General features: G+C 40.1%; 1 protein-coding gene across 1 annotated transcript in view; it reads right to left on the bottom strand.

Moving 5' to 3' along the window:
- Nucleotides 1–21,258, bottom strand: part of LOC310643152 (bifunctional heparan sulfate N-deacetylase/N-sulfotransferase 3) — an 83,574-nt gene that overhangs the window by 45,876 nt on the left and 16,440 nt on the right. The window contains exon 3 of the mRNA XM_083367248.1: nt 3,504–3,591. Coding sequence (XP_083223374.1) covers nt 3,504–3,591 — 88 coding nt within the window. The remainder of the gene's footprint in view (nt 1–3,503; nt 3,592–21,258) is intronic.

Below are 21,258 nucleotides of genomic sequence, written 5' to 3' on the forward strand. Positions count from 1 at the left end.
TTGACATGACACCACAGCGTAAATCACAACCTGCCTCAGCTATAAATAATTGCTTTATTCTTAAACCTTAATGGGCGAGTCTGTCCCATTCATTAAATACTTATTGTGTAAATGGGACTGAAAGCTTGTGCAGAACATTGAAATCACATACATCAATTTCCTACAGCTTTCAATAAATATCATTTTACATATCTTAAATACTATCTATTCCCAGTCTCTTCATTGGCTGTTCTGAAAGGAAATGGCAGTTCAGGTGGCCAAACTGATACAGCAGCCTGCTTGGGATCATTACATTTTAGTAGTTCATTAAAACCGATGACTCTATGACAGAACAATATGGCAACTTCAGGGATGAGGCAACTTAAAAGAGATACATTCAGATAATTATGTAGATGTATAATTCCAGAGGTCCCTAAGAGGCTGAATAGTGTCTGTATTCTATGTATGAGGTAAATTAATTAAGTCCTTGATGAGCTTCTCATCATAAGCACTGTAAATTGTTGTTGTGATGACAGCACAATCACAATGACTTTTTTGCATAGTATAATCTTGATACAGTGCATTCAGAAAGCAGGCCCCCTTCACTTTTGTCAGTTTTGTTATGCTGCAGCCTGATTCTACAATTGTTGAAATTCATTTTTTTCTCACTAATCTACACTCTGTACCCCATAATGACAAAGTGAAAATAGAAATTTGGAAATGTCTATAATTTTTTTAAAAAGAAAAAACTGAAACAGCACATTGGCATAAGTATTCATACCCTTTGCAACAACACTTGAAAGTTATCTCAGATGTCTCCCGTTTCTCTTGATTGTTGCTGACATGTTTCTACAGCTTGATTAGAGTCGACCTGTGGTAAATTAAACTGATTGGACATGATTTGGAAAGGCACACACCTCTCTCTAGAAGGCCTCACAGCTAACAATGCATACTGTAGCACAGGCATGTCAAACTCGCGACGTCACGTGACGTTGCGCAATGTATCGGGATGGTTTTGCCATTGCTGGCAATGCGGTGGGCACGGCTTCCGGATGACACGTCCGGCCCGCAGCGGGCAGTTTGACACCCCTGCTGTAGCAGATCAAACATCATGAGGTCAAAGGAACTGCCTGCAGAGGTCAGACACAAGATTATTGCAAGGCACAAATCTGGGGAAGGCTACAATAAAATTCCTGCTGCACTGAAGGTTCCCCTAAGACAGGGGTGTCAAACTGCTGGCCCGCGGACCAGATGCATCACGACGAAACTGCACCCACCGCATTGCCGGCAATGGGGAAAAAGTCGCGATACGACATGTCACGTCATGTGATGTTGCGAGTTTGACACTCCTGCCCTAAGAGCACAGTGGCCTCCATAATTCTCAAATGGAAGAAGTTTGGCACAACCAGGACTCTTCCAAGAGCTGATCACCTGGTCAAACTGAGTAATCGGGAGAGAAGAGCCTTAGTAAGAAAGGTGACCAAGATCAATCACTCTGGCTGAGCTCCAGAGATTCTGTGTCCAGATGGTATAGAGTTCCAGAAGGACAAACATCACTGCAGCCCTCCATATGGCAGAGTGGCTAAACAGAAGCCTCTCCTCAGTGCAAAATACATGAAAACCCACTTGGAGTTTGCAAAAAAGCATCTAAAAAAACTCTCAGACTGCGAGGAACAAGATTCTCCGGGCTGATGAAACAAAGATTGAACTGTTTGGCCTCAATTTTAAATGCTATGTCTGGAGGAAACCAGGCACCGCTCATCACCTGCCCAATATCATCCCAACAGTGAAATATGGTAGTGGCAGCATCATGCTGTGGGGGTATTTTTCACCAGCAGGGGCGGGGAGACTGATCAGGGTTGAGGGAAAGCTCAGTGGAGCAAAGTACAAGGATATCCTCAATGAAAACCTGTTCCGCAGCACTCAGGACCTCAGACTGGGCTGAAGGTTCACTTTCCAACATGTCAACTATCCTCAGCACAGAACTGAGACAACACAGGACTGGCTTAGGGACAACTCTATGATGTCCCAGAGTGGCCCAGGCAGAGCTCTGACTTGAACCCCACTGAACATCTCTGGAGGGACCTGAAAATGGCTGTCCACCGACGGTCGCCATCCAACCTGAGTGAGCTTGAGAGGATTTGCAAAGAAGAAAGGCAGAAAATGCCCCAATCCAGGTGTGCAAGCTTGTTGTGTCATAACCAAAATGACTTGAGGCTGTAATTGCTGCCAAAGGTGCTTCAACAAAGTATTGAGTGAGTATGTGATATTTCAGGGGTTTTTTGGTTTAATAAATTTATAGACATTTCTAAACTTCCACTTTCACTTTGTCATTGTGGGGTGCTGAATATATATTAATGAGAAAAAATGAATTTCAACAAGTGTAGGATCAGGCTGCAGCATAACAAAAATGGCAAAAGTGAAGGGGGTCTGAATACTTTTGGATGCACGGTAGGTGAATGTGGAACTAACATAGACAGCTGTAGATGTTCAAGACAAACTTGGTAGAATACCAAAGGTTGAAAAACTGCTTTTACATGCCAGCGGGACTGCACGGGAAGAATTATATATTAGTAATACCACTTTTCAGGTACTGGACTCATTGGAAAAGACCCTGATGTTGAGAAAAATTGAAGGCAAAAGTAAAAGGGGACGGCAGAAGATGAGATGGTTAGATTGTGTCGTCATTGCAATGAACATGAATTTGGGCAAATTCTGGGAGATAACGGAGGACAGGGAAGCCTGTCATGCTAAGATTTATAATTTAGCAATTGAACAACAACAATACCACTTTTATTATTTATAATAGTGGCTGTCAGTGATGTTATTCATATGTTCTATTTTAATTCAAGAATAAAATACATTACTCTCTCGTTTCACCAATTCTTTGTCCATCCTTTGTCCATTGTATTTTTACTGAACAAAGTTTAAGGAAACACATCAGGGAACAGAATTTCTACATGATGTACTAAGTGTACATATTGGGTCAATTTTTCAATATAAGAAAGCTTTTCCCAGAGTCGTATCCTGCAGATATGTTAAGTTAATTCCTCATGGCTGATATGTATTGATAAGCCTACAAGTTGCACGGCATCAGATTATTACATTCTGAATTAGAAACCTCAGTTGTTAAGTCTCTTTTTTGCCCTTAGATCAAATGTTTAAGAGAAACATTTCCTATGTATTTCCCTACTATTTGCTACTAGTGTAGTAGTGTACATTAACTACATTATTGTTATCCACACAAGCTACTTAAACATGGTCCATGAGATAGCATCATTGCTATACTGTCAGAACGTTAAAATTATGATATTGCTATAGATAATACAACAGTCCTACAGCTAAATACAACATTGTACATAAGGAAGAGTTTGTTAAAAAAAAATTAGCTTTATTCTGCTGAAGGAATTTTTCTTTTTTTTAAATGCTCCCAAAGGTCTTTCATTTCATTTCATAGCATAAAGTGAAGCCACCTAAAACAAATTTCAATTATCCGAAGTGCACAAATGGAGAATAATTTTTACCTGTGTGGTAAAATTTCCCTGAAAATCCCAAATTGAAAGTAAAATTTGTAATTTGAGCTCTTAGAAGGTTCTGAGTATCAAGCAGAGCCTGAAATAAAATAGAAATTAAAATACATTAGATACATACTAAGTGCAGGTTACACTTTTCAGGGCTGTAAAACAGAAGCAAACTGCTTACCTTCAAAGCACCTTCCACAAAATTTCTTAACCTCTGATTAAACACCAGCAATTCAGAAATTTTATTTTTATTCAGTTTGATTTTTCCTTGTAGACTACCATTATCAACAGACATTAAAATGAAGCTGGATCTCTGATGATATTTCTTTCTGAGGTATCCTCTGAAGAGTGTTAGTCATAATTAAGCAGCAATGGGGAAAGATTGGAGACTTGTAGACAATATACCAGGTTTATTCAAACTTGGCCCTTTTATGACTTGTAGACTTCAACTCCCAGAATTCCTCAGCCAGCGTGTCTGGCTCAGGAATTCTGGGAGTTGAAGTCTACAAGTCATAAAAGGGCCAAGTTTGAAGACCCCTGCAATATACCAAGTTTAAAAAGAAGAATCTTCATCTTTCACAGACCATTCATAAATTGTATCTGCGAAACCCTATAATTTTTTAAAGTGATCCAATACTTTCAGATATTATAAAATTAAATGTTGGGATTACAGGTAGTCCTCGACTTCACTTAGTGACTGTTCAAAATTACCACAGCACTGAAAAAAGTGACTTATGACCATTTTTCGCACTTATGACCATTGCAGCATCCCCATGGTCAACTGATTTACATATGGATGCTTGACAACTGATTCACACTTAACGACAGTTGCCGCATCCTGGGGTCACATGATCACCTTTTGCAACCTTCTGACAAGCGAAGTCAATGGGGAAGCTAGAGTGATTTAACAGCCATGTTACTAATTGAATAACTGCAGTGATTCACTTAACAATTGTGGCAAGAAAAGTCATAAAATGGAGCAAAACTCACTTAACAAATTTTTCACTTAGCAACATAAACCTTGGGCTCAGTTGTGGTCGTACGTTGAGGACTACCTGTAAGCTGGATTTTATCTTTCCTATCCAACTACAGATAAAGGTTTGTGTGTTAAAAACAAAGTCGAGGGGAAAGCAGAATAAAATTAAAGAAGGAAAAAGTGCAGGGTGCTTTTATTCTTCGAATGGCATTTCAAAACCCCCTGAATGTCCCTCCTGATAAATAAGAAGCAATAAAATTAGCCTCTGTTTGCAATGGCTTCTTTAATAACTTTAGGAAATAGTCTAATGAACCTGGGAACATTTCTGCTTTGAATAAAGCAGCAGAGCCAAATCCCACAACAATCAATTAAAATGCATAGACTTATGTTGATTGTATGGCATTTTCCCATTCTCTGGGCTGGGAAATTACATTAGCTGCATGTACCATACTGACCATCTTATGCCTGTAACATGTCCCTGTAGATGCCCTTAGCTGAAACAGAAATACAAAGCTGAATTGCACCTAAAGACTAGATAGATACTTGATGCTAAACCTCTAGTTACCAAATCAGTGCAGGTAATCCTCAACTTACGACAATAATTGAGTCCAAAATTTATGTTGCTAAATGAGACAGCTGTTAAGTGACTTTTGCCCCATTTTACAAACTTTCTACTTTCTCATAACATGCTTGTTAAGTGAATCTGGCCTCCCCACCAACTTTGCCTGTGAGAAGGTCACAAAAGGGGACCACGTGACTACCCGTGATACTGCAACGGTCATAAAGCCTTGGTGGAGCAGTGGGCTAATGCCTCCTTAAGTAACACCAGCGGCCTGCAATTAGTGCAGGTTCGAGTCCCACCAGGCTGAAGGTTGACTCAGCCTTCCATCCTTCCGAGGTAGGTAAAATGAAGACCCAGTGTTCTGTACCAGCCTACTACCGGCCCTGCAGAAAAGGCAGGGACAACCCCTTTACAAAACGGCAAGAGGCTGGAACTAAGCCTGCCAAATTTATTAACATAAAACAGAGCAAACAGAGCAAACACGAACCATGAAACAGGAGCTATTCAAACGGTTGCCTTCAGTAAACCAGCCCTCCCACACATTCCCCTTTTAAACAGTTCAGGGCGTGGCTTCTCTCTGCCTCCTTCCGAGGTGCCCCATTGCCTTCCTCTGTTTACTCCTGATTGACTGCCTCCTGCGTCGGGCGTCCTTGAACAGGGCCAGCTGTGGGTCATCTTCATCCACGCTGTCAGGCTCACACAGCTGGGTCTGCGTCGTAACCAGATGGGAGGGGCCTGGCTGAGGGCTCTGCGGAGCCTCAGGGCTATCCTCTGGAGGCTCTCCAACACCCCCCTCCTCCTCCTCTGAATCGTCCAACCCAACTGCGGAACCCACAGGCTGACCCTGAATCACAACACCCAGATTGTTGGGGGCAATAAGCTGACTTTGTAAAAATGCTGCTTGGGGGCCCCCGAAAGCCCTAATAAGCAGGCATATACATAGAATGAAGGCTATTGCTAAGCACATTGATTTGTGCTTCTTAGATTATAAGCCACCCTGAGTCTTTGGAGAAGGGTGGGATATAAATGGGATTAAAAAAATATATGAGTCAGTTGCCAAGTGTCTGAACTTTGATCACATGACCTTGGGGATGCTGCAATGGTCCGTAAGTATGAAAAATGGTTATAAGTAACTTTTTTCCAGTGTCGTTGTAACTTTGAACGGTCTCTAAATGAGCTGTTTAAATCGAGGACTACCTGTATTTGACTGTCCTATAACTTGAACTCCTAACGAGGTACAAGACACTAATTTGAAAGCTAATAACTTTCCCAACAAACAAGCGCCTGTTGCAGATGCCAAATTTACTTTTCTCTTACAACTAGTAACTTTCCCAAATAGTAAAGATTTTTTTTTAAAAAAAAATAAAGCAAACTTTCAGGTTACTGCACATGATTTTAAAACTGTGCAAAAAAAAATTGGTGCAATTAAGTAGAAAACATAGCACAAAGTAGTATCTTCTAAACAGGGGATGCTGGTCACTTAGAAACAATATTCTTAATAGAAAAGCTTAGTTAACATTTTGGTTGTTATGCCTCTTCGTTATTTTCTGGGATGACTTGACATTTTACTTGTCATTTAGGTTCTAAAATCAGAATGTTAAAACTTAGGAAAAATATAGAACAGCAGATGGCAGGGAATATTTCACTGTTTCTCTGTGACTGTCTCAGAATGCGAATGCTTTCATGTGGAGGCAGAAAAAAGAGGGAGGGAGAAACTAAATCTCATTTCTAAATGCTCCGCAATATTCAATGTATTTATTTATTTATTTTATTTATTTATTTTATTACATTTATATACCGCCCTTTCCCGGAGGACTCAGGGCGGTTTACAGGGAATTAAAAACCAAAAATACAAAAGTTAAAACCAGTTTAAAAAAGATTAAATTTATCCCTGTACAAATAAAACCCCAATTAAAATAAATTAATCCTCAGCCTGGGCCAGAGAGCTTGAAGAGCCAGGTCTTCAGGCCCCGGCGGAATGAACGGAGGTCGGGGGCAGTCCTAAGCTCCACTGGCAGCTGGTTCCAGAGGGCAGGCGCCCCCACTGAGAAGGCCCTCCCCCTGGGTGTTACCCGCCGGCAATCTCTTACCGGTGGGACCCTGAGAAGACCCTCCCTGTGGGAGCGCTCTGGACGAAGGGAACTTGATGCTGGCAGCAGGTGTTCCCTCAAATACCCCGGACCCAAGCCATGTAGGGCGTTATAGGTAATGTAAGTTCTTGAGATACTTTATACAGATAGTCCTTGAATTACAACAGTTCATTTGGTGACTGTTCAAAGTTACAACGGCACTGAAAGTGATTTATGACCATTTTTCACACGTCCGTTGCAAGCATCCCCATGGTCATGTGACCAAAATTTAGATGCTCGGCAACTGGTTCATATTTATGACAACTGCAGTGTCCCGGGGTCACGTGATCCCGTTTTGCAACCTTCTGACAAGCAAAGTCAATGGGGAAGCCAAATTCACTTAGCAGCCATGTTTCCAACTTAATAACTGCAGCTACTCACTTAACAACTATAGCAAGAAAGTTTGTAAAATGGGGCAAAACTCACTTAACAAGTGTCTCACTTAGCAACAGAAATTTTGGGCTCAGTTGTGGTTGTAAGTTGAGGACTACCTGCATATCCTTTTCACTTACCCGTATCAATTGCACATCTGAGTATTTATCTCCATGAACTGACCTACGCAGATGAAACATTGCAGATAACTATACTTTATCATCTGCTCTTGGACAGTTGGATACATTTATTTTGCATATAGTGTAAATACTTTATAAAATACAAAGTAGATGCACACTTGTATTTTTTCGTAGCCCTCAGCCAAATATGATGTACTACTGTCAACAGAAAATGTTTTTTTTTATGAAAGAGTTTTACAAAAACAAAATTTTACAATATATCCCCAAATCCCTCCCACCCCAAACCCCCCCCACTTCCCCCCCACTTCCCAGAGCTAAATACAGGATTATAGTTACAATAATCATATTCTAAATAAAAATTATGCATAATATACAATTAACCAAATTCATAATGCGCTTTAACTCTCTTTTAACATAACTACAAACAACGTACCAATAACAATATCCCACTAAAATCTACTCATAAGCTAAATGGAACTTTTTAGTCCCATGTCAACAGAAAATGTTGAAACAAAATCCAAGAACTTTACTGGCATTACAAAGGGGTGGTCAGACTTCCTAAATGGCAGATGTATTATAAAGCTGATGGAATAAAACATCAGTATTATTTTGTGCAGTTGCACAAAAAACCATTTGTTCTGCTTTTTATTAACAAAAGAAAATGTACTATCACCTGTTCTGAAAACTGTTCTTAAGAGGTAATGGTTTTGAAAGAGCTGTAAGTTATGTATATGCATAGCTATTTACAATAATGTTACTTAAAGCAGCCAAAAAAAAGAGCATCTTTAACAGATCGTCAAGCAACTTCACAGAGAACAATAATAGAAAGAAAACACCGTTATAATATACAGGCTATTTCTGAATGTGGTTTTATTTCCAAACCATTGTCATGATGAACAGATCCCATATATACAAAAAGTGAAATAATCTACATCCCAGCGAAAATCAGCCCAATACAGAAACTAGACAACGAGATCAAGAGAACTCTCAGTGACCTCACAAGAAAGGCCAAATTACCAAAGAGGAACAGTGGCAGATGAGAAGCTGTGGACCCATCTTCCCACGCTTCTATGGATGCCCCTAAATACACAAGCTTGACATATCCCTCTGTCCAACTGTATCATTACCAGGGAGCAATATCTACACCATCGTGAAAGAATTAACAAAAAGCTTGAGTACCTCACAAGGAGAAGCACACACTTCAGCAATTCCCCACTACAGTGCCTTCAGACAAGCAAAGATGTGACAATAGATGAGGATGGAATCCTGGTCTGATTTGATGTCACAGCCCTTTTCACATCCATAGACCTGGAATTAGCCAAAGAATTTATGATGACATTGCTCCACAGGAGACCCGATTTAACTGAATACAAGGAAATTGAAACATGCAGGATCAACCACTCCCTAACCACATACTTTCAATTTGATGGACAAACTTATCGACAAATCAAAGGTACACCTTTGGGTTTCAGGACTCATAGCAGAGCTTGCAATGCAACATCTGGAAGCAAAGGCATCCCACAAATATAACTCAAAACATGGATCAGATATATAGACAACATCTTCACCATAATATAAAAGGACCAATTAGACAACACCGACAAAGCCATCAACAACATCTTCAAAGGAATCCAATTCACCAGGGAATAAGAAAACAACCCACTATCCTTCCTAGATATCCTGATCAGCAGAGACTACGGTGGCAAACTAGAAACACAAGCGTACCGAAAAACCACTCACACCAATCAAATGCTCTATTACCAAAGTATAACCCAACCTCTTATACAAGAGAAGCTATATAAAATTCTATTTAGATAAATACAAGCACACTGCAGAAACAGCAGAAAAAAAGGAAACAGATCATTTATAAAACATCTTCCAACAAAACGGATATCCATGCAACTTCATCGTAAGCGCCTGGTTACTTAAACCTATATAGCACAACCAACTCAAATAATAAAATGCCATACATCTCAGAAACTATCAACAGATTATAATAAACACATGGAATCAATCATCCAAAACATCCTAAGTAAAACAAAAGACCCACAGCTCCCGAAGGAAAAACAGGCATCGTCTATAACAGAGGTCCCCAACCTTTTGGACACCAGGGACCGGTTATGTGGAGAGAGGTTTTTCCGTGGACCGGAGGGGGCATGGTTTTGTGTGCTGCCTGCATCCTGTGGATGGGGCTTTACTTGCTTCTGCGGACCAGTTGCTGGCATGCCGCAGCCCAGTACTGGTCCATGGACCAGGGGTTGGGGACCCCAGACCTATAACATATAGTGTAAAAGACTGCAGCAGCCACTACGTAGGACAAACAGGCAAAAGACTAGCAGAACGCATCCATTAACATCAACTAGCAATCGGAAGACTTGATGAAAACTCTTTTAATTTCACAAACTAGTCCTCAGTCTAGATAAGATTGAGTCAAAGTCAGTTCTTACTTATCCAGATCCACTAGAAGGAAAAAAAAAGAATTTAAAATTAAAAATGAGAATATATCTAGGTTTTTTGGAAATAATACGGTAAGCTTTCTTTTTGGCATTCCCATTGCATATGCTATAGTTGGGTTTGATTACTGGATTATTTGTCCCTATATATTGATAACAATTTTTAATACGCCTGATTCATTTATACAATTAAAAAAAACCTAGAAGCCAGAGGAAAGGAAACCAATTGTGGAAAATATAGGCCAGTTATTTCTAACCAATGTTATTGAATAAAGCAATGCAATTAACAATACTGTCTTTGAGATTTTATCTGCTTTGCTGTTATCAGTTCTTGGGTACTGCTCACTACCTAAGATGACTTAATTATCCTATTGCTGAAACTCATTAAATTCCTTAATTAAAGGTTCAAAAAATTCTCAGGCCAATTAAACAAGAACTAATGAGCATCCTGTTGTACTGCATTATTTTCTAACTCAGATATAGTTTTATGATGATAGATTTAAGCTGAAGAGAAGAGAATATTTAACCTATTTCATAAATAAAAACCCAGTTCTCCAAGTTGAAAATGCACACAGGTCATTTGATATTACACAATATTTGTACCTATGTGCACTGCAAAAATTGTGAGAAGAGGCAAACCTCTGGCAGATCACAATATGTGTGGTCAGCTGAATTTGGTTTTGTGTACATAAGTTCCATCCTCCTAAAACAATTCATTTTAGTGCAGCCTCTTTTTTTCCTGACAGTCAAACAAATATTTTTGAACTGTTCACAAGCAGGATATGGAGACATATTCTTTTCTGGATGTTTTTATCCTGCAACGGGTAACTGGATACGTACATGCTAGCTCCAATCTAGAGCCAGCTGATGAAGGTAAATTTAGTGAAATCAATGACATGCAGTAGATTTAGTTTTTTTTCTGTATTCTCTACAGCTACGAAGTATATGATGTATAGATAAAGGCAGAATTATCTATTGGATGGAATCCGTGCATGCACAAAACGGACTGGGACATGGCTGTTTCAGTTACACACTCAGCTCAGCTGCATCACACTCAGCTGTTTGAAGATCCCTCAAACCTATAATCATATCTTTAAAATACTGAATAGGAAACATGGAGAGTTAGTCATTGGTGGTGCAATATCATTACAATTACTTACAATTACTGTAATTGCAATGGTATTAAAACACTAAAATACGATACCTTTTGGAATAAGGCATCACTCTTTTCCCTTCACAGTTTTTTTGTTAAATAGACAAAATTGTACTGTTAGTACGTTCACCTCAACTGCAATACAGAAAATCCTTGACTCACATCAGTTCATTTACTGACCGTTCAACGTTACAATGCCATTGAAAAAAGGGACTTGTGACCGTTTTCACACTTACAACCTTTGTACCATCGCCCATGGTCACATGATAAAAATTCAGATACTTGGCAAGTGGTTCATACTTAGGACGGTCGCAGTATCCTGGGGTCATGTGATCGGCTTTTGCAAGCTTCTGACAAGCAAAGTCAATGGGGAATCCAGATTCTCTTAACAACCATGTTACTAACTTACTAACAAATGCAATAATTCACTTAGCACCTCTGGCAAGAATAGTCGTAAAATGGAGTAAACCCCCTTAACGAATGTTTCACTTAGCAACCTTAATTTCTGGGCTCAGTTGTGGTTATAACTCAAGGAGTACCTGTATTTAGATACCACGCTCCTGGCTGGCCTACATACTGGGACTGAAATCATTCTGGAAACCAGGTTAACAAATCATGACTATCAATTTGCACATTTACCTAGTCCAAATCCCTAAAAAAAAATTGGACATATTCAAAACACAATTCCAATGCATCCTTTGAACGTATCGCATTTGAAGAGACTTGTGCCTCTATGTCAGACATGTCAAACACAAGGCCCGGGGGCCAGATCCGGCCGGCAAAGTGGTTTCATGTGGCCCACGAAGCCATCCTGGAAACAGTGAGGGAACGGCCCCCGCTGCCTTGGCCCTGGCCCAGAGACCCTCAGATCTGTCCCACTCCTGCCCAGGCCCCCATCGGCACCCTTGATGCGAACGATGTAGAGCTGGCCACGCCCACCCAGTAGGCCATACGCACTCTAGCCACGCCCACCCAGTAGGCCACACCCACCCAGCCCCTTGAGGGCAACCGCAATGCTGATGCGGCCCTCAATGAAATTGAGTTTGACACCCCTGCTCTATGTATATATGCCTGCATGTGAAATACATAAAACACCTGCCTTTTTCCCCCCTTTGCCCTAGAGATATTTCACCCTGCCCAAATTGTTGCCCTCTAGTTTTACTGAAGCCTGGAAGGTGATGGAAACTGTAATCAAACCTGTCTCAAAGGCTTCAGTTTGTGAAAAGGTACTTTAGTCCTGAGAGTTAATCATCCTGAAGTTATATCCCTTCCTGTTATTAATTTAACTGTCTCCCTGTGCTAGGTTAACCATGCATCTTTTCTGCATTACCTATGCCTGGCTGGGCACAGTTCCTCTTTATCAAGGAACAATGTGATCAGACTCTTTTTTCTGCTTCCAATCTCTCTCTGTATGTCAAGAAGGGCAACATTTTGACATTTTGCTAAGGTCTGAAAAGGTCTATAACCAGACTGGATCTGCCAGTAGCTTCAGATGTCAGACTGAGATAAACAAGCTTCAAATCAAGCGCTAGCTTATATTTCTCCTTCACGATTTCTGTGCAGAAAAACATGGGACTTGAACAGATCTTTTTATCACCAATTTCAAATTCAGCTGCTCCATAACGTTTAAATCCTAACAGCTTTTTCATTTGCTTGTACAATTATTTTATATAGCATGATTCAGTTTGCCATAGTAATATATACCGTTGACTCCTGTTTCACATCTGTTAGTTCATTGTGCATCAAATAATCTTAAATTGAAATTAATGTTAAATGATACAGCAATGCTAGACTAAATGATATAATGTATATCATTCTAAAGCCATTTCCACAAAAACATCCACATAAGACTCTTACTTATTTTTCCTTCTCTCTCTTTAATTCATTGTATCGTCTGAAACTGATCAAAGGCCCTATATCTATTTAGTAGCAGCTATAATCCCAGGGTTCCCAAATTACAAATCTTCTGTTTCAGGGCAATGACCAGCCATTTAAGAATTATCACCAGATTTAGCAAAGATTCCTTCTGAACAAAGTTTAACTCCGTTCGTGTTTCTGTTTACCTTCAGCCTGTTTTGTCCCAGCTAAATCCAAGTGGTCTCCAAACACCAGCTCATTACTTTCCCATAGTCTAGAGTGGAAGCTAAGTTGTGAAGAGCTAAATAGTGACTTCTTACCAGGCCTCACTTCATTGTATTTATCATTGTTGATCTTTATTTTTTAATGTTTTATTGCTATTATTGTAATTTCTTTGATGGTTGTCAGCTGTTCACAGTTATTGAGAGTTGAGTGGCATTTGAGTTTAAATAATAATAAGATCTGAAACCCGAAATTGACACATTAGAGCAGAGGTCCCCAACCCCCAGTCTGTGGACCGGTAGCGGGCCACGGCATGCCAGCAACCAGTCCGCACACACAAGCAAAGCTCCATCTATGGGATGTAGGCGGCATACAAAACCACACACCCTCCGGTCTGCAGAAAAACCTCTCTCCATGAAACTGGTCCCTGGTGCCCAAAAGATTGGGGACCTCTGCATTAAAGCATAAACCGGCTGTGGAAGTCCCAGTGGTTATCAGGAGATTGCACAGTACAGTGGTATCTCAGTACTCATCATTAATTGCGGATGAGTACCAAAAATGATAAGTACCAAGCAAATTTTTCCCATAAGGGATAGTAGTGAGTCACAAGGCAGCCGACACTGACAAATTCTAGCTTTTGCATTGAGTACCAAAAATGATGAATACTGGAATAAAATTTTCACATCAAAATGCGTTGAGTACCAAATTTGATGAGTTTCAAAGCAGTTGAGTACCAACATACCAGTCTACTTAAAAAATATCTATCCATCTATCAATCGCAAAAGGCCACACTGCTTGGATCCACACATGCACTATTCTGATGCATTATGACATCCTATGTTCTTGGAGGAACTCAATGCGTTGGAAGGACAACAGCAGCTAAAGAACAGGCAGCTGAGACTTCATATTGTTGTGAAAAGATTACAAACAGGAACAGATGCTAAATCTAAATATGTGGCTGACTGTGCAATGAACCAGAATAATAAGAACAACAGGCACCTTGGGTACAGTCAGTGCTTTTTATGTAAAAGAAAAAGGTGCCGGAACTCACACATGTCATACAACCCGCCTTGCCTACCCTACAAGGTTCCATCCAAAAAAGGTGCCGGAACTCCGTTCTGAGCGTTCTATGAGAAAAAAAGCCCTGGGCACAGTATAGTAATAAACACCTCTTAGGTTCAATCCCAAAACAACTGGAGCACCACTTGAATACTACCATCAGACAAGAACATCCCCTATTGCAGGTTCCTGGGTAGGACTTGATAAATGGCTAAAAATGCCAAATCCAATCTAAACATCTGGCTGACTATACAACGAATCATAATACTAAGGACTGTCGGCTGAACAACCAGGTCTAGCAACTGCAGGACTACTAGAAGAAAAGTTGCTTACCTGTCACAAATTATACTGAAAACAAAGAAATTATGGTTTGCTATAAGCAAATCGTAGGAACGCGGTGGCTCAGTGGGTTAGGATGCTGAGCTTGTCGATCAGAAGGTCGGCAGTTTGGCGGGTCGAATCCCGAGTGCCGCGTAGCAGAGTGAGCGGCTCTTACTCGTCCCAGCTTCTGCCAACCTAGCAGTTCGAAAGCACGTAAAAATGCAAGTAGAAAAATAGGGACCACTACGGTGGGAAGGTAACAGCGTTCCGTGCGCCTTTGGCGTCTAGTCATGCTGGCCACATGACCACGGAGACGTCCTCGGACAAGCGCTGGCTCTTCGGCTTTGAAACGGAGATGAGCACTGGCCCCTAGAGTCGGAAATGACTAGAACGCATGTGCGGGGGAACCTTTACCTTTACCTTTATAAGCAAATCAAACACAGTAAGAAAAATGACATCCAGAAACAGAAATAGCAGAACGGAAGCTAAAGGTTCAGTGTTGATTTATAATACCACACAAAGTATTCACAGAAATAAAAATGGAAGAACGGCAAAGGTGTATCCAGGACAAAGAATCAAAAGCCTTCCCAACGTAGCTCAGACAGTAGATATAAACAGGGGAAATTGGTAATAGAGGAAACTAGCATAGCTAGTGATCTGTTTTCATTCCCAAACCAGGCACCCTCTCCTCTATCTTGTTTTGCAATTAAACGACTTCTCTGCAAAGTTCTCTAACTGCAAAACAAGAGGAACAGAAATGAAGAAAAACTGATCATTGAGAATGGCACAAAAACAACACAGTAAGATTGCTTACATTGAAGCTTGTAACAGAAAGAAAGATATCAACACTGTAATATCAAAGATAAACACCAACTCACTTCAAGAAACAAACTAACTGTACAGCTATAGTTAAAATCAGGGCTTTTTTTCTCATTGAACGCTCAGAACGGAGTTCCGGCACCTTTTTTAGATGGAACCTTGTAGGGTAGGCAAGGTGGGTCGTATAACATGTGAGTTCCGGCACCTTTATCTTTTACAAAAAAAGCACTGGTTAAAATAGATGATCTTTGATGCAAATATGAAAAAAAACCCAAACCAAACATCACTAAAATGGAAAATAAAATCAGCATATCGCGATCAAATTCAAGGAAGCTAGAAGGGATGAGAGAAGAGGAGATGAAGAACAAGAAGACAAAAGAATACCCTGATGTTAGTTTGGATTTTAATGTTTGATGTTGAAATTTAACAACGATAATTATAAACAAACAAAAAAGAAATATCTAGAGACAAGGAAGATCAAGTAAGCATTAGAAATAATAAAGCAGCAAATAACAGTCATAACCAAGAAAATCGGCAGATATGAAGCTCAAATTCCACACTTTAGGTAGAATTTTCATTTTAAGAAATAAGAAATGTTTCTATCAATCAATCCATCAACAGAAAAACTGCAATGAATCAGCCAACAACGGGTGAAGAAGAAATAGTGCAGTTCTGCACATAGCTGTGGGATGACCCGAAGAAGTACAACAAAAGTGCAGCTTGTATAAATAAGGTGGACAAGGGGAAAAAAACCCCAGAAGCTGAAATGAAAGAACTTGTAAAAACATCAGAAATGGTGGAGAAAAGGACAGGAAAGATCAAGAATTGGTTAGCACCAGGTAAAGATGAACTGCATGCGGTTTTTTGGTTGAAATATCTATTTGCTGTGCACCCACTTATTGCCAAACAGTGTAACAACATACTGCAAGGAGGTGAAACTGACATCTGGCAAAACGTACCTGATAATGAAGATTCATAAAAAGGCCAGCACCAGGCAACTCAACAACTTTCAAACTACTAACTGGTGATGCAGTCCAACAGCACCTAGTTAAAAACAAGCTCTTTCCATCTGAGCAGAAAGAAAACCACTCCAACAGCCAAGGATGAAAACATCAACTCCTAATTGACACGATGATTCTGGAAAACCGCAAGAGAGCTAAGACCCAATTGAATGTAGCATGGATTGATTACAAGGAGGCATTTGAGTCCCTGCCAGATCATTGAATAATCAAGTATCCAGCAATAACGGCAGTCAGTGAAAACATCAGAAGCTTTGTGCAAAGATCGATGGCACAATGGAAGACATAGTTGAACGTCAATGGTGATAGACTGGGAGAGGTTAATATCAAGAGAACAATCTTTCAAAGAGACTCACTTTCATCATTACTGTTTGTCATTGCACTGATTCCTCTGTCAACAATATTGAACAAGTCAGGCCATGGCTATCAAACATAACATCTGGCAGGCTATCCTGTTTCCTTTACATGGCCGATCTGAAGCTGTATGAAAAAAACAACCCATCTAAAATGTAATTGCAGCTTAACACTGTCCGAATATGTAGGTAAGATATTAGACTGGACAAATGTGTCATATTTTAATATCAACAAGGAAAAAATAGTGAAAATTGAAGGAATCAAGAAGCCTTATGGAAATAACATCAAGAGTCTGAATGAAGATTATCACTACAAATACCTGGGCAACCTTCAGCCTGACAATATCAAAAACATTCAAGTCAAGAAGAAAATGAATAGTGAATACATTAAGATCTTCACTTAGTGGAGGAAATACTATCAAGGCAATTAACACCTGGACAATTCCAATTGTACACAGCTGGAATAGTGGACTGACCTCAAGCAAAAGTAGAAGCTATTGATAGGAAAACCAGAAAAGTAATGACAATAAATCATGTTGACAAACTCAGTTTATCAGGGAACATAGTTATGTATTGAACATTGCAAAATGCATAAGAAAAAAGGCATTTGAAAAATATCTGAAGGACAGTGAAAAAGATGCAGTGAATACCAGATACTGAATACCAGAGAGATCAAACTGGACTATAAGAAAGACCAAATGAAGAGCAGAAAAGAGACATGGCAAGATGAGGACGGGAGCTCACCCCATCATGCAGCACTTGGGTCTCGAACCTGGGCTGTCAGCTGACAGCATCTTAACCACTGAGTCATCACAATGCCCTAACATATTATAAAGCAATACATTAATTTCAATTCAATTCATTTCCACAATATTTTGGGATCTCACACTAATTCCAAAGGCATTCTCAGAAAATAAAAGTGCTAGACTTATTTATTTAATTAAATTTCAACACTGCCCATCTCACTTAAGTAAAACTGAGTATCCAGGGTAGTGGGCCCATAAAAATAATAATTAGGATGAAAAATAATAGGGCTGTGTGAAACTTCCATTCAAAGATTCAGTGGCAAATTGTATCAACATGCCACTGAATGAATCAAAACATCGAATCAGAATTCTAATCGCAAATTTAAATAAAGTTGACTTGTTCATAGAAAATTCAAAACATATTGCAAATTGAAATAGGATTTTGTTATATTTACATACCTGCCAAGAGACATCCTGGAAGGGTAGAATAAGTAGTTAGTTGAAACTTATTAGTGTCGTTGAATGTCTGGCCACGTTTATATAGAAACCATTTTGCGAGACTGGTTTCATAATGGTTTCCATAATGTGTTCTCAAAATTTCAAATGTGTCTACCCACTTAAAAAAAGATAAGAACCAGCCTTCTGCCCTATAGTTTGTTTATTCATTCATTCATTCATTCATTCATTCATTCATTCATTCATCCATTCATCCATTCATTCAATTTGTATACCACCCTATTCCCGAAGGACTCAGGGTGGTTTACAGGGCAAAATTTAAAAACAAAACAGTATAAAATTAAGTTAAAATTAAATTAAATTAAATATGGCGCCAAGAATTAAAATCCCAATTTAAAATCATTAAAACCCCTCAGTCCAGGCCTGATAGCTCAAAGAGCCAGGTTTTTATGTCCCGGCGAAACGAACGAAGGTCAGGGGCAGTCCGGAGTTCCATTGGCAATTGGTTCCATAGGGCAGGCGTGCCCACAGAGAACGCCCTCCCCCTGGGGATCACCAGCCGACAATCCTTGACCGGCGGTACCCTGAGGAGGCCCTACCTGTGGGAACGCACAGGACGATGGGAAATTGACGCTGGCAGCAGGTGCTCCCTCAGATAATCTGGGCCCATGCCATTTAGGGCTTTATAGGTCACCACCAGCACCATGAATCTCACCCAGAGGGCAACTGGAAGCCAATGCAGCTCGCGGAGAAGAGGTGTTACATGGGAGTAACGGGAAACTCCCATCACAACTCGCACAGCTGCATTCTGCACCAGCTGAAGCCTCCGTGTGGTCCTCAAGGGCAGCCCCATGTAAAGAGCATTGCAGTAGTCTAGCCGGGAGGTCACGAGCGCATGGGTTATGTTAGAACTTCAAGTTATGGAATTCCAACTGAAGCTTCAGGAAGCTAAGTTGGGGCATTTCTTTGCTTAGATGTATCTTAGAAGGATGAACTTCAGAAGGAATAGAATGGCTTACAATTTTGGTTGGAAATAAAGCTAAAGGATAGAACAGAGAACAAAGACTCAGGATTTATTTTTTTTTATCTACCTGCTGCCCAAATCATAAAACACTTGAAGTTTCCATTTCTTTTTATAGTTCAGTGCATCATTGGAAAAACAACTACAACCACCACAGCAGCAATAAAATCGTATTTCTTGAGTAATACAGGTTTATTTTCTATACTAAAACAAGATGCAATAAAGACAGCTTAAAAAGTATGCCTAGCCATTTTTAAATTTGGTTTTCCTTCTCCAACTCCTCAGGGAAATAAAGGCAGCTAAATTTCTTAGATCATTCTTAACTTAAACATACATGCTACATGTACTAAAGGACAACATTTCCACTTTCCAAGCTGCATTTCTTGAATGCAAAAGAGCAAAGTTCCCTGTCACAAACCAGGGTTGCCACGACCGATAAGAGCATTTTCATAAGAACTGCTATTTTGTGATCTGGTTTAAGACTACAGTAGGTGATGGTTGCATACAACATTATACATATCGCAATGGTTTGTTAGTTTTTAGCTTAGCATGTTCTATAACAGACATGTCAAACACAAGGCCCGGGGGCCGGATCCAGCCCGTGAAGTGGTTTCATGTGGCCCATAAAGCCATCCTGGAAACAGTGAGGGAACGGCCCCCACTGCCTTGGCCCTGGCCCAGAGACCCTCCTTCTGCCAGAGACCCTCAGATCTGTCCCACTCCTGCCCAGGCCCCCATAGGCACCCTTGATGCCAACGATGTAGAGTTGGCCACGCCCACCCAGTAGGCCATACGCACTCTAGCCACGCCGCACCCAGTAGGCCACACCCACCCTGGCCATACCCACCCGGCCCCCTGAGGGCAACCGCAAAGCTGATGCGGCCCTCCATGAAATTGAGTTTGACACCCCTGTTCTATAAGCCCAGCATTTGAATTACACGGTTTATTCACATTGGGTGCAGTGGAGATACAACCATATAACAATTACAATATATTCAATACGTTATGGTTAAATAAGCAATAGTTTGCTTTAATATGTGAACCCCAGTCATTTATACAGGTAGTCCTTGACTTATTCAGTTCCATTTAGCGACTGTTCAAAGTTACAATGGTACTTAAAAAAAGTGACATGAACATTTTTCACACTTACAACCGCTGCAGCACTGCCCATGGTCACGTAATCAAAATTCAGATGCTTGGCAACTAACTCGTATTTATGACGGGTACAATGCCCGAGGGTCACGCAATCCCCTTTTGCGACCTTCTGACAAGAAAAGTCAATGGGGAAGCCAGATTCACCTAACAACCGTGTTCCTAACTTAACAACTGTAGTGATTCATTTAATAATTGTGGGAATAAATGTTGTAAAATGGTGGCAAAACTCACTTAACAAATGTTTCGCTTAGCCACAGTAATTTTTGGGCTCAATTATGGTCATCGGTTGAGGACTACCTGTATAGTTGCTCTTCAAACTACCAAATTCACTAGTCTACCTATGAAGTGTTATCAATAGCCTAGCTATAAAGTTATTATTGTTATTGAAACTTAATATGTTTTTTTTTCTAGAGAAGAGAGCTATAGCTTCTCAGGTTTTAATTTCTGTGAACAACAACTTTTTGAAAGAATTGTCCACGGCAGTCAGATACAGCTGTGAAGGGGGAATGTGTAAAAGAAAAAAAAAAAGTACAGTGGAAATATCCTTTGCAGGAACAAATGATATAGCAGTGCTTGAGAAGGCCCTAAATAAATTTCATTCTACGAGGATACTCCACACATTCACCAATTTACTCTTTGAATCTCTCCCTTTATTTTTCTCCACATGTATCAAGTACATATTCTATCTTCTTTGTCTCTGGTCACCCAGAGACAATATAAGATATAAAATAGATTAGCATCATCACCAAATGGATTTGTAACTGGCTGAAAACCAGGGTAGTCCTTAATCAGGGGTCTTCAAACTTGGCCCTTTTATGACTTGTGGACTTCAACTCCCAGAATTCTTCAGCCAGGCATGCTGGCTGAAGAATTCTAGGAGTTGAAGTCCACAAGTCATAAAAGGGCCAAGTCTGAAGACCCCTGCCCTTAATGGTACTACATCTA

This window comes from Vipera ursinii, assembly GCF_947247035.1.
Source record: "Vipera ursinii genome assembly, chromosome: 7".
Lineage (NCBI taxonomy): Eukaryota > Metazoa > Chordata > Lepidosauria > Squamata > Viperidae > Vipera > Vipera ursinii.